Source organism: Oncorhynchus masou, unplaced genomic scaffold, assembly GCF_036934945.1.
Source record: "Oncorhynchus masou masou isolate Uvic2021 unplaced genomic scaffold, UVic_Omas_1.1 unplaced_scaffold_532, whole genome shotgun sequence".
Taxonomy (NCBI): Eukaryota; Metazoa; Chordata; class Actinopteri; order Salmoniformes; family Salmonidae; genus Oncorhynchus; species Oncorhynchus masou.
The window spans coordinates 134145-149144 of NW_027011729.1; the positions used below are offsets into that span (position 1 = coordinate 134145).

General features: G+C 45.9%; 1 protein-coding gene across 1 annotated transcript in view; it reads right to left on the bottom strand.

Moving 5' to 3' along the window:
* LOC135535925 (chromosome transmission fidelity protein 18 homolog) overlaps window positions 1–15000 on the bottom strand; it is a 54848-nt gene that overhangs the window by 2374 nt on the left and 37474 nt on the right. Inside the window, exons 10-16 of the mRNA XM_064962328.1 lie at window positions 14342–14465; window positions 14100–14236; window positions 13940–14033; window positions 13596–13694; window positions 10241–10371; window positions 10022–10136; window positions 801–1025 (exon numbers count right to left, since the gene is read on the bottom strand). Of these exons, the coding sequence (XP_064818400.1) occupies window positions 801–1025; window positions 10022–10136; window positions 10241–10371; window positions 13596–13694; window positions 13940–14033; window positions 14100–14236; window positions 14342–14465 (925 nt within the window). The remainder of the gene's footprint in view (window positions 1–800; window positions 1026–10021; window positions 10137–10240; window positions 10372–13595; window positions 13695–13939; window positions 14034–14099; window positions 14237–14341; window positions 14466–15000) is intronic.

Sequence of the window (15000 nt, forward strand, 5' to 3'; positions counted from 1 at the left end):
TATTCCTAGAATAGAACCAAGAGGAACACCACATTCTATCTATCTGTTCCTAGAATAGAACCCAGACGAACACCACATTCTATCTATCTGTTCCTAGAATAGAACCAAGAGGAACACCACATTCTATCTGTCTATTCCTAGAATAGAACCCTGAGGAACAACACATTCTATCTTTCTGTTCCTAGACTAGAACCAAGAGGAACACCACATTCTATCTATCTATTCCTAGAATAGAACCCTGAGGAACACCACATTCTATCTATTCCTAGAATAGAACCCTGAGGAACACCACATTCTATCTATCATTCCCTAGAATAGAACCCCGAGGAACACCATATTCTATCTATCTATTCCTAGAATAGAACCCTGAGGAACACCACATTCTATCTATCTATTCCTAGAATAGAACCGTGAGGAACACCACATTCTATCTATCTATTCCTAGAATAGAACCCTGAGGAACACCACATTCTATCTATCTATTCCTAGAATAGGACCCTGAGGAACACCACATTCTATATATCTATTCGTTGAATAGAACCCAGAGGAACACCATATTATATCTATTCCTAGAATAGAACCCTGAGGAACACCGCATTCTATCTATTCCTAGAATAGAACCCTGAGGAACACCTCATTCTATCTATCTATTCCTAGAATAGGACCCTGAGGAACACCGCATTCTATCTATCTATTCCTAGAATAGAACCCTGAGGAACACCTCATTCTATCTATCTGTTCCTAGAATAGAACCCAGAGGAACACCACATTCTTTCTAAGCCCAGGTTTTGTGTGTGTACCTCGTACTGGCTGTGGGGGTAGTTGATGCGGGGGACGTGTGTGTGAGCAAACAGGAAGTGGAAAGCTGCGGGGAGGAAGGGCTGGTATCGCAGCAGAGAGAAGTTTTGTCCTTGCAGCATGGCCTGGGTCAACCCATCTGAGAAGCCCAACCAATCCAGAGCCTGACACACTCTGCCAAGACCGGGGTCCTTAACACGCATAGACAGGAAGTTATCATAGAGACCCTGGGAACAGAGAGAGAGAGAAGGGGGAGGGGGAGGGATAGAGAGAGGAGGGAGAAAGATACAGAGAGAGATAGAGAGGGGGAGGGAGAGATAGAAGGAGGGAGAGACAGAGAGAGAGATAGAGACAGAGCGAGAGACAGAGAGAGAGAGAGAGGGGGAGAGAGAGAGACAAAGCGAGATGGAGGAGGAGGGAGAGAGAGGGGACATAGAGAGAGACAGATAGAGAGGGGGAGAGAGAGAGATGGAGGAGGAGGGACAGAGAGAGATAGAGGGGGAGAGAGAGAGACAGATAGAGAGGGGGAGAGAGATGGAGGAGGAGGGACAGAGAGAGGTCGAGGAGGAGAGAGAGATCGTGGAGGAGAGAGAGAGGGGGGACAGAGAGAGGTCGAGGAGGGAGGAGGGAGAGATATTAATAGAGGTTAGGTCCCAATAGCAACATGTTCTCTGATTAGATTTCTCCATTTAAAAAGTAGACTGGAACACATCTACCAGGATATACATTCTCCAGACTACATCTCATCCACATAAAGACAGAGGAGGAGGGAGACAGAGAGAGGTGGAGGAGGAGGAGGGACAGAGAGATGGAGGAGGGAGAGATATTAATAGAGGTTAGGTCCCAATAGCAACATGTTCTCTGATTAGATTTCTCCATTTAAAAAGAGAGACAGAGAGATGGAGGAGGAGGAGGGAGACAGAGAGAGAGGAGGAGGAGGAGGGACAGAGAGATGGAGGAGGGAGGAGGGAGACAGAGAGAGGTGGAGGAGGAGGAGGGACAGAGACATGGAGGAGGAGAGAGACAGAGAGAGATGGAGAGAGAGAGGTCGAGGAGGGAGGAAGGAGAGATATTAATAGAGGTTAGGTCCCAATAGCAACATGTTCTCTGATTAGATTTCTCCATTTAAAAAGTAGACTGGAACACATCTACCAGGATATACATTCTCCAGACTACATCTCATCCACATAAAGACAGAGGAGGAGGGAGACAGAGAGAGGAGGAGGAGGGACAGAGAGACAGAGGAGGAGGAGGAGGAGGGACAGAGAGATGGAGGAGGGAGGAGGGAGACAGAGAGAGATGGAGGAGGAGGGAGACAGAGAGAGAGAGGTGGTGGGAGAGAGAGAGAGGTTGCTGTGTCCTACTGTGTGCTGTCCTGCTGTGTGCTGTCCTGCTGTGTGCTGTCCTGCTGTGTGCTGTCCTGCTGTGTGCTGTCCTGCTGTGTGCTGTCCTGCTGTGTGCTGTCCTGCTGTGTGCTGTCCTGCTGTGTGCTGTCCTGCTGTGTGCTGTCCTGCTGTGTGCTGTCCTGCTGTATGCTGTCCTACTGTGTGCTGTCCTACTGTGTGCTGTCCTACTGTGTGCTGTCCTACTGTATACTGTCCTACTGTATACTGTCCTACTGTATACTGTCCTGCTGTATACTGTCCTGTCCTACTGTATACTGTCCTGCTGTATACTGTCCTGCTGTATACTGTCCTGCTGTATACTGTCCTACTGTATACTGTCCTACTGTCCTGCTGTATACTGTCCTACTGTATACTGTCCTACTGTCCTGCTGTATACTGTCCTGCTGTATACTGTCCTACTGTATACTGTCCTACTGTCCTGCTGTACTACTGTCCTGCTGTATATTGTCCTACTGTATACTGTCCTACTGTATACTGTCCTACTGTACTGTCCTACTGTCCTGCTGTATACTGTCCTGCTGTATACTGTCCTGCTGTATACTGTCCTACTGTCCTGCTGTATACTATCCTGCTGTATACTATCCTGCTGTATACTGTCCTGCTGTATACTGTCCTGCTGTATACTGTCCTGCTGTATACTGTCCTGCTGTATACTGTCCTGCTGTATACGGTCCTACTGTATACAGTCCTAATGTCCTGCTGTATACTGTCCTACTGTGTACTGTCCTACTGTATACTGTCCTGCTGTATACTGTCCTGCTGTATACTGTCCTACTGTATACTGTCCTACTGTCCTACTGTATACTGTCCTACTGTGTGCTGTCCTGCTGTATACTGTCCTGCTGTATACGGTCCTGCTGTATACGGTCCTGCTGTATACTGTCCTACTGTATACTGTATACTGTCCTGCTGTCCTACTGTATACTGTCCTGCTGTATACTGTCCTACTGTCCTGCTGTATACGGTCCTACTGTATACTGTCCTGCTGTATACTGTCCTACTGTATACGGTCCTGCTGTATACTGTCTTGCTCTCCTACTGTATACTGTCCTACTGTATACTGTCCTACTGTCCTGCTGTATACTGTCCTACTGTATACTGTCCTACTGTATACTGTCCTGCTCTCCTACTATATACTGTCCTACTGTATACTGTCCTACTGTCCTGCTGTATAGTGTCCTGCTGTATACTGTCCGGCTGTATACTGTCCTACTTTCCTGCTGTATACCATACTACTGTCCTGCTGTATACTGTCCTGCTGTATACTGTCCTGCTGTATACTGTCCTGCTGTATACCGTCCTACTGTCCTACTGTATACTGTCCTACTGTATACTGTCCTACTGTATACTGTCCTGCTGTCCTGCTGTATACTGTCCTACTGTATACCGTCCTACTGTATACCGTCCTACTGTATACTGTACTACTGTCCTGCTGTATACTGTCCTACTGTATACTGTCCTACTGTATACTGTCCTACTGTATACTGTCCTGATGTATACTGTCCTACTGTCCTGCTGTATATGGTACTACTGTATACTGTCCTGCTGTATACTGTCCTGCTGTATACTTGTCTACTGTCCTACTGTATACTGTCCTGCTGTATACTGTCCTACTGTATACTGTCCTGCTGTATACTGTCCTGCTGTATACTGTCCTGCTGTATACTGTCCTGCTGTATACTGTCCTGCTGTATACTGTCCTACTGTATACTGTCCTGCTGTATACTGTCCTGCTGTATACTGTCCTGCTGTCAAGCTGTATACTGTCCTGCTGTCAAGCTGTATACTGACCTGCTGTATACTTTTCTGCTGTATACTGTCCTACTGTCCTGCTGTATACTGTCCTGCTGTACTGCTGTATACTGTCCTACTGTCCTGCTGTATACTGTCCTGCTGTATACTATCCTGCTGTATACTGTCCTGCTGTATACTGTCCTGCTGTATACTATCCTGCTGTATACTGTCCTGCTGTATACTGTCCTACTGTCCTGCTGTATACTGTCCTGCTGTATACTGTCCTGCTGTCCTGCTGTATACTGTCCTGCTGTATACTGTCCTGCTGTATACTGTCCTACTGTATACTGTCCTGCTGTATACTGTCCTGCTGTATACTGTCCTGCTGTCAAGCTGTATACTGTCCTGCTGTCAAGCTGTATACTGACCTGCTGTATACTTTTCTGCTGTATACTGTCCTACTGTCCTGCTGTATACTGTCCTGCTGTACTGCTGTATACTGTCCTACTGTCCTGCTGTATACTGTCCTGCTGTATACTATCCTGCTGTATACTGTCCTGCTGTATACTGTCCTGCTGTATACTGTCCTGCTGTATACTGTCCTGCTGTATACTGTCCTACTGTCCTGCTGTATACTGTCCTGCTGTATACTATCCTGCTGTATACTGTCCTGCTGTATACTGTCCTGCTGTATACGGTCCTGCTGTATACTGTCCTACTGTATACTGTCCTACTGTATACTGTCCTACTGTCCTGCTGTATACTGTCCTGCTGTATACTGTCCTGCTGTATGCTGTCCTGCTGTATACTGTCCTACTGTCCTGTTGTATACTGTCCTACTGTATACTGTCCTACTGTCCTACTGTATGCTGTCCTGCTGTATACTGTCCTGCTGTATACTGTCCTGCTGTATACTGTCCTACTGTCCTGCTGTATACTGTCCTGCTGTATACTGTCCTGCTGTATACTGTCCTGCCGTATACTGTCCTGCTGTATACTGTCCTGCTGTATACTGTCCTACTGTCCTGCTGTATACTGTCCTACTGTCCTGCTGTATACTGTCCTGCTGTCCTACTGTATACTGTCCTGCTGTATACTGTCCTAATGTATACTGTCCTACTGTCCTGCTGTATACTGTCCTGCTGTCCTACTGTATGCTGTCCTACTGTCCTACTGTATACTGTCCTGCTGTCCTACTGTATACTGTCCTGCTGTATACTGTCCTGCTGTATACTGTCCTGCTGTCCTACTGTATACTGTCCTGCTGTATACTGTCCAACTGAATACTGTCCTACTGTATACTGTCCTGCTGTATACTGTCCTACTGTCCTGCTGTATGCTGTCCTACTGTATACTGTCCTACTGTCCTGCTGTCCTGCTGTATACTGTCCTGCTGTATACTGTCCTGCTGTATACTGTCCTGCTGTATACTGTCCTACTGTATACTGTCCTACTGTCCTACTGTCCTGCTGTATACTGTCCTGCTGTATACTGTCCTGCTGTATACTGTCCTGCTGTCCTGTTGTATACTGTCCTGCTGTATACTGTCCTGCTGTATACTGTCCTGCTGTATACTGTCCTACTGTATACGGTCCTGCTATATACTGTCTTGCTCTCCTACTGTAAACTGTCCTATATTATACTGTCCTACTGTATACTGTCCTGCTCTCCTACTGTATACTGTCCTACTGTATACTGTCCTGCTGTATAGTGTCCTGCTGTATAATGTCCGGCTGTATACTGTCCTACTTTCCTGCTGTATACCATACTACTGTCCTGCTGTATACTGTCATGCTGTATACTGTCCTGCTGTATACTGTCCTGCTGTATACCGTCCTACTGTATACCGTCCTACGTTCCTACTGTATACTGTCCTACTGTATACTGTCCTACTGTATACTGTCCTACTGTCCTGATGTATACCGTCCTACTGTCCTACGGTATACTGTCCTACTGTATACCGTACTACTGTCCTGCTGTATACTGTCCTGCTGTATACTGTCCTACTGTATACTGTCCTACTGTATACTGTCCTACTGTATACTGTCCTGCTGTATACTGTCCTACTGTCCTGCTGTATATGGTACTACTGTATACTGTCCTGCTGTATACTGTCCTACTGCCCTGCTGTATACTGCCCTACTGTGTACTGTCCTACTGTATACTGTCCTGCTGTATACTGTCCTGCTGTATACTGTCCTACTGTATACTGTCCTACTGTATACTGTCCTACTGTCCTACTCTATACTGTCCTGCTGTATATATTCCTGCTGTATACTGTCCTGCTGTATACGGTCCTGCTGTATACGGTCCTGCTGTATACTGTATACTGTCCTACTGTATACTGTCCTGCTGTCCTACTGTATACTGTCCTGCTGTATACTGTCCTGCTGTCCTGCTGTATACGGTCCTACTGTATACTGTCCTGCTGTATACTGTCCTACTGTATACGGTCCTGCTGTATACTGTCTTGCTCTCCTACTGTATACTGTCCTACTGTATACTGTCCTACTGTCCTGCTGTATACTGTCATACTGTATACTGTCCTACTGTATACTGTCCTGCTCTCCTACTGTATACTGTCCTACTGTATACTGTCCTACTGTCCTGCTATATAGTGTCCTGCTGTATACTGTCCGGCTGTATACTGTCCTACTTTCCTGCTGTATATCATACTACTGTCCTGCTGTATACTGTCCTGCTGTATACTGTCCTGCTGTATACCGTCCTACTGTCCTACTGTATACTGTCCTACTGTATACTGTCCTACTGTATACTGTCCTACTGTCCTGCTGTAATACTGTCCTGCTGTATACCGTCCTACTGTCCTACTGTATACTGTCCTACTGTATACTGTCCTACTGTCCTGCTGTATACTGTCCTGCTGTATACTGTCCTACTGTATACTGTCCTACTGTATGCTGTCCTACTGTATACTGTCCTGCTGTCCTGCTGTATATGGTACTACTGTATACTGTCCTGCAGTATACTGTCCTACTGTATACTTGTCTACTGTCCTACTGTATACTGTCCTGCTGTATACTGTCCTACTGTATACTGTCCTGCAGTATACTGTCCTGCTGTATACTGTCCTGCTGTATACTGTCCTGCTGTATACTGTACTGCTGTATACTGACCTGCTGTATACTTTTCTGCTTTATACTGTCCTACTGTCCTGCTGTATACTGTCCTGCTGTACTGCTGTATACTGTCCTGCTGTATACTATCCTGCTGTATACTGTCCTACTGTATACTGTCCTGCTGTATACTGTCCTGCTGTATACTGTCCTACTGTATACTGTCCTGCTGTATACTGTCCTGCTGTATACTGTCCTGCTGTATACTGTCCTGCTGTATACTGTACTGCTGTATACTGACCTGCTGTATACTTTTCTGCTTTATACTGTCCTACTGTCCTGCTGTATACTGTCCTGCTGTCAAGCTATATACTGTCCTGCTGTATACTATCCTGCTGTATACTGACCTGCTGTATACTTTTCTGCTTTATACTGTCCTACTGTCCTGCTGTATACTGTCCTGCTGTACTGCTGTATACTGTCCTGCTGTATACTGTCCTGCTGTATACTATCCTGCTGTATACTGTCCTGCTGTATACTGTCCTGCTGTATACGGTCCTGCTGTATACTGTCCTACTGTATACTGTCCTGCTGTATACTGTCCTGCTGTATACTGTCCTGCTGTATACTGTCCTGCTGTATACTGTCCTACTGTCCTGTTGTATACTGTCCTGCTGTATACTGTCCTGCTGTATACGGTCCTACCGTATACTGTCCTACTGTATACTGTCCTGCTGTATACTGTCCTGCTGTATACTGTCCTACTGTCCTGCTGTATACTGTCCTGCTGTATACTGTCCTGCTGTCCTACTGTATACTGTCCTGCTGTCCTACTGTATACTGTCCTACTGTATACTGTCCTGCTGTATACTGTCCTACTGTATACTGTCCTGCTGTCCTACTGTATACTGTCCTGCTGTATACTGTCCTGCTGTCCTACTGTATACTATCCTGCTGTATACTGTCCTGCTGTCCTACTGTATACTGTCCTACTGTATACTGTCCTACTGTATACTGTCCTGCTGTCCTACTGTATACTGTCCTGCTGTCCTACTGTATACTGTCCTGCTGTATACTGTCCTGCTGTCCTACTGTATACTGTCCTGCTGTATACTGTCCAACTGAATACTGTCCTACTGTATACTGTCCTACTGTATACTGTCCTACTGTCCTGCTGTATACTGTCCTACTGTATACTGTCCTACTGTCCTGCTGTATACTGTCCTGCTGTATACTGTCCTGCTGTATACAGTCCTGCTGTATACTGTCCTACTGTCCTGCTGTATACTGTCCTGCTGTATACTGTCCTGCTGTATACTGTCCTACTGTATACTGTCCTACTGTATACGGTCCTGCTATATACTGTCTTGCTCTCCTACTGTATACTGTCCTACTGTATACTGTCCTACTGTCCTGCTGTATACTGTCCTGCTGTATACTGTCCTACTGTATACGGTCCTGCTATATACCGTCTTGCTCTCCTACTGTAAACTGTCCTATATTATACTGTCTACTGTATACTGTCCTACTGTATACTGTCCTGCTCTCCTACTGTATACTGTCCTACTGTATACTGTCCTACTGTCCTGCTGTATAGTGTCCTGCTGTATAATGTCCGGCTGTATACTGTCCTACTTTCCTGCTGTATACCATACTACTGTCCTGCTGTATACTGTCCTGCTGTATACTGTCCTGCTGTATACTGTCCTGCTGTATACCGTCCTACTGTATACTGTCCTACTGTATACTGTCCTACTGTATACTGTCCTACTGTCCTGCTGTATACCGTCCTACTGTCCTACGGTATACTGTCCTACTGTATACCGTACTACTGTCCTGCTGTATACTGTCCTACTGTATACTGTCCTACTGTATACTGTCCTGCTGTATACTGTCCTGCTGTATACTGTCCTACTGTCCTGCTGTATATGGTACTACTGTATACTGTCCTGCTGTATACTGTCCTACTGCCCTGCTGTATTCTGCCCTACTATATACTTGTCTACTGTCCTACTGTATACTGTCCTGCTGTATACTGTCCTACTGTATACTGTCCGGCTGTATACTGTCCTGCTGTATACTGTCCTGCTGTATACTGTCCTGCTGTCAAGCTGTATACTGTCCTGCTGTATACTGTCCTACTGTATACTGTCCTGCTGTATACTGTCCTAGTGTCCTGCTGTATAGTGTCCGGCTGTATAGTGTCCGGCTGTATACTGTCCGGCTGTATACTGTCCGGCTGTATACTGTCCTACTGTCCTGCTGTATTCTGTCCTGCTGTATACTGTCCTACTGTATACTGTCCTGCTGTATACTGTCCTGCTGTATACTGTATACTGTCCTACTGTATACTGTCCTAGTGTCCTGCTGTATACTGTCCTGCTGTATACTGTCCTGCTGTATACTGTCCTGCTGTATACTGTATACTGTCCTACTGTATACTGTCCTACTGTATACTGTCCTACTGTATACTGTCCTACTGTATACTGTCCTAGTGTCCTGCTGTATAGTGTCCGGCTGTATACTGTCCGGCTGTATACTGTCCTACTGTATACTGTATACTGTCCTGCTGTATACCGTCCTACTGTCCTGCTGTATACTGTCCTGCTGTATACTGTCCTGCTGTATACTGTCCTACTGTATACTGTCCTACTGTATACTGTCCTGCTGTATACTGTCCTACTGTCCTGCTGTATACTGTCCTGCCCTCCTACTGTATACTGTCCTACTGTATACTGTCCTACTGTATACTGTCCTACTGCATACTGTCTGCTGTCCTACTGTGTACTGTCCTACTGTGTGCTGTCCTACTGTCCTGCTGCATACTGTCCTACTGTGTGATGTCCTACTGTGTGCATGTCCTACTGTCCTGCTGCATACTGTCCTACTGTGTACTGTCCTGCTGTGTGCTGTCCTGCTGTGTGCTGTCCTGCTATGGAAGAGACTGTGTGTCTGTGTGTGTGGGACTGTGTGTGTTTGTGTGAGGGTGTGTGTACCTGGGTGTACCTGTGTGAGTTTGTCGTGCTCTCCGGTGGAAGAGGCCAGGTGAAGGATGTGCTGTAGTCTCTCGGCCCCGCCTCCTTCTCTAAGGCCCTCCTCCAGCTCCTCGCCCACACGCTTCCTATACACCAAATATGGTCAACCAGGAAGACACCAAATATGGTCAACCAGGAAGACAAATAGTTAGTTAGTTATGGTTATCAATAGCATAGTTTGTTATAATACCGTTTGATGCGCGGCAGTTGGAAGATCTCCTGCCAGAGGTTGAACAGTCCTTTATTCTGATCCTTCTGACCGATCCTCATGGACTGGACCGACTGCACGTCCAGCTGTCTCTTCCCTCGACCGTGGAGGAACTACAACACAACACGTTAACAAGTCCAGCTCTCTAACCTCGACCGTGGAGGAACTACAACACATTACCACGTCCAGCTGTCTCTAACCTCGACCGTGGAGGAACTACAACACATTACCACGTCCAGCTGTCTCTTCCCTCGACCGTGGAGGAACTACAACACATCTAGCGGTCTCTTCCATTTACCAATTGTATGTGTATTTATTACAGATCCTAATTAGTTCCTGCCAATCTGATTCTCCTGCTGCATCAGTTACCTGATGTGGAATAGAGTTCCATGTAGTGGCTCTATGTAGTACTGTGGAATAGAGTTCCATGTGGTCATGGCTCTATGTAGTACTGTGGAATAGAGTTCCATGTGGTCATGGCTCTATGTAGTACTGTGGAATAGAGTTCCATGTAGTCATGGCTCTATGTAGTACTGTGGAATAGAGTTCCATGTGGTCATGGCTCTATGTAGTACTGTGGAATAGAGTTCCATGTAGTCATGGCTCTATGTAGTACTGTGGAATAGAGTTCCATGTAGTCATGGCTCTATGTAGTACTGTGGAATAGAGTTCCATGTGGTCATGGCTCTATGTAGTACTGTGGAATAGAGTTCCATGTGGTCATGGCTCTATGTAGTACTGTGGAATAGAGTTCCATGTAGTCATGGCTCTATGTAGTACTGTGGAATAGAGTTCCATGTAGTGGCTCTATGTAGTACTGTTTTCCTCCCATAGTCTGTTCTGGACTTGGGGACTGTGAAGAGACCTCTGGTGGCATGTCTTGTGGGGTATGAATGGGTGTCTAAGCTGTGTGCCAGTAGTTTAAACAGACAGCTCGGTTCATTCAGCTTGTCAACACCTCATTCAAAAACAAGTAGCGATGAAGTCAATCTCTCCTCCACTTTGAGCCAGGAGAGATGGACATTAATGTTAGCTCTCTGTGTACTTTTAAGAGCCAGCCGTGCTGCCCTGTTCTGAGCCAATTGTAATTTTTCCAGGTCCCTCTATGAGGCACCTGACCACACGACTGAACAGTAGTCTAGGTGGGACAAAACTAGGGCCTGTAGGACCTGCCTTGTTGATAGTGCTGTTAAGAAGGTAGAAACTAGGACCTGCCTTGTTGATAGTGCTGTTAAGAAGGTAGAAACTAGGACCTGCCTTGTTGATAGTGCTGTTAAGAAGGTAGAAACTAGGGCCTGTGGGACCTGCCTTGTTGATAGTGTTGTTAAAAAGGTAGAAACTAGGGCCTGCAGGCAGAGCAGCGCTTTATGGACAGACTTCTCCCCATCTTAACTACTGTTGTATCAATATGTTCTGAAACTGACGACAGGCTCTTTGTTAAGTGTTACAGTGATTTATAATGGACAGACTTCTCCCCATCTTAACTTCACTAGTAGGGGGCAGCATTTGGAATCTTGGATGAAAAGCCTGAATTAAAGCCCAAATTCAACTGCCTGCAACTCAGGCCCAGAAGCTAGGACATGCATATAATTAGTAGATTTGGATTGAAAACACTGTAAAGATTCCAAAACTGTTAAAATAATGTCTGTGAGTATAACAGAACTGATATGGCAGGTGAAAACCCGAGGACAATCCAACCAGGAAGTACTATTATTTTGAAAGGCTGTTTTTCCATTGAAAGCCTATCCACCATACAAAGACTTAGGACCCAGGTCACGATCTCTATTCCACATGTGGCCAGTCTTTAATGTTTCAGGCTTTTCCTCTGAAAAATGAGGGAGATACAGCACTTTGAATCAGTGGCCAGTGGAAATTGCCATTCATCAGCCATGCGCCCTGATCGGTAGACAGAGACAGACCACATCATCAACCTACTGCATAGGTAAAGACAGCTTCTTGTTTCTCCTTTCCTATTGCCGGAGCTTTTGTCCGGTTGAAATACTATTGATTATTTATGACAAAAACAACCGGAGGATTGATTTTAAACATTGTTTGGCATGTTTCTACTAACTTTTATTGTACTTTTTTAAACTTTTCTTCAGGACTTAGTGCCCGCGCCTTGTGCATTCGGATCACTGGACAAAACGAGCAAACAAAAAGGAGGTTTTTGGTCATAAAGAGGGACATTATCAAACAAAACAAACATTTGTCTAACATGGAGACCTGGGAGTGCCACCAGATGAAGATCATCAAAGGTAAGTGATTAATTTTAATTGCTATTTCTGACTTTTGTGAGCCCTCTCCTTGGCTAGAAAATGGCTGTATGGTTTTCTGTGACTAGTGCTGACCTAACATAATCGCATGGTGTGCTTTCGCAGTAAAGCCTTTTTGAAATCGGACACTATATCTTTAAAATGGTGTATAATACTTGTATATGTTTTCAGGAATTTTAATTACGGGATTTCTGTTGTTTTGAATTTGGCGCTCTGCAATTTAACTGGCTGTTATCGAGGTGGGACGCTACCAGAGAGGTTAGCTATATATAGTGATTTATAACGGACCCCCCCCCCCCCCCATCTTAACTACTGTTGTATCAACATGTTCTGAAACTGACTGCAGGATCTGTGTTAAGTGTTACAGTGATTTATAATGGACAGACTTCTCCCCATCTTAACTACTGTTGTATCAATATGATTTCCCTTGCTGTAGCTGACCTGTAGTGTTGAGTCATCAACATACATAAACACACAGGGGTGGCAGGTAGCCTATCAGGAGTGGGATGAAGAAATAGAACTCAAATGCAGCTTTTAACATTGACTGAAATAGCAGCAGGTTGCCTAGTGGTAAAGAGCATCGTTTACTAAGGGTTGGTAACAGGCTGATTGGTCAGCATGTTAGGGTTGGTAACAGGCTGATTGGTCAGCATGTTGGGGTTGGTAACAGGCTGATTGGTCGGCTATGAGCCAGTAAAGAGGGCTTTACTATTCATGGGCAGCGGAATGACTTTAGCTTCCCTCCAGGCCTGAGGGCACATACTCTCTGGTAGACTAACATAGAAGATATGGCTGAGAGGACGATATTGCCACTCCTCTCATTCTCAGTCATTTTCCATCCCAGTTGTCAACTGTGAGTGAATGTGTACAGACAGGTGTTCCTCAGGGATCAGTGTTTGGACCCTTGATATTGTTGTAATACATGGTAACTCTTATAGTCTGGAAACACAGTGTGCAATTGGTTTGCTGCGTGAGTGTGTGTGTGTGTGTGTGTGTGTGTGTGTGTGTGTGTGTGTGTGTGTGTGTGTGTGTGTGTGTGTGTGTGTGTGTGTGTGTGTGTGTACCTGCAGTGTGTTTATGCAGGATCTGATGTCGTTGTCCGTCTTCTCACAGAGAGCCATCAGAGTCCCCATGTCAGCCTTCATACCCTGGCCCCTGGAGATCTAACCCACACATTAACATAAAGACCCCCATCATGGCTGGTCTGACATGTCAGTCTTCATGACCCCTGACCCCTGGAGATCTAACCCACACATTAACATAAAGACACCCATCATGGCTGGTCTGACATGTCAGTCTTCATGACCCCTGACCCCTGGAGATCTAACCCACACATTAACATAAAGACCCTCATCATGGCTGGTCTGACATGTTGCATCACCACTAAGAAAATTAAAACAAAGATTACCTCAGCCAGTCTCTGTGCCAGGCGGGAAGGCTGTGTCTGGGGGAAGGCCAATAGAAACGCCTGCTGCCTCAGAGGCCTCAGGGCTGGAACATACCTGACAGGACAGAGAACCAATCAGATCACAGATAGAGATAAACCCCTCCCCCCCTCCGTCTCTTACAGGTCGTTACAGATGCAGATGATTGGTCGGAGGAGGACCGACTCTTTTTTCTTCTTCTTCTTTAGAGGCTCCGCCTCTGACTCCGCCCCCTGGCTGTCCTTCCTGTTCAGAGTGGCCAATAGGATGCTGATGGCAGCCTGCCGACCAATCACAGAGAGAGAGAGAGAGGTATTACTCTGAGATGAGGCTAGGTGAGAGTGGTCCAATAGAAGGGCAGGGACGGAGCTGTGGGCGGGACTTACGGCGGGTGCTCCGTCGATCTCGTCGATGATGAGGCAGTTAGGCTTCTCATTGGCTCCCAGCACTGACCTCATCTGGGTCGCTGTGTCGATACGCTTCTGGAACAGCTCCGCACTGCGGTCATCACTATGGAAACCACAGCGTCAACAACCCCTTAGTTATTATGGGATACCACAGCATCAACAACCTCTTAGTTATTATGGGAAACCACAGCATCAACAACCCCTTAGTTACTATCAACAACCCCTTAGTTATTATGGGAAACCACAGCATCAACAACCCCTTAGTTACTATCAACAACCCCTTAGTTACTATGGGAAACCACAGCATCAACAACCCCTTAGTTATTATGGGAAACCACAGCATCAACAACCCCTTAGTTATTATGGGAAACCACAGCATCAACAACCCCTTAGTTACTATGGGAAACCACAGCGTCAACAACCCCTTAGTTATTATGGGAAACCACAGCATCAACAACCCCTTAGTTACTATGGGAAACCACAGCGTCAACAACCCCTTAGTTACTATGGAAAACCACAGCATCAACAGCCCCTTAGTTACTATGGGAAACCACAGCATCAACAACCCCTTAGTTATTATGGGAAACCACAGCATCAACAACCACTTAGTTATTATGGAAAACCACAGCATCAACAAC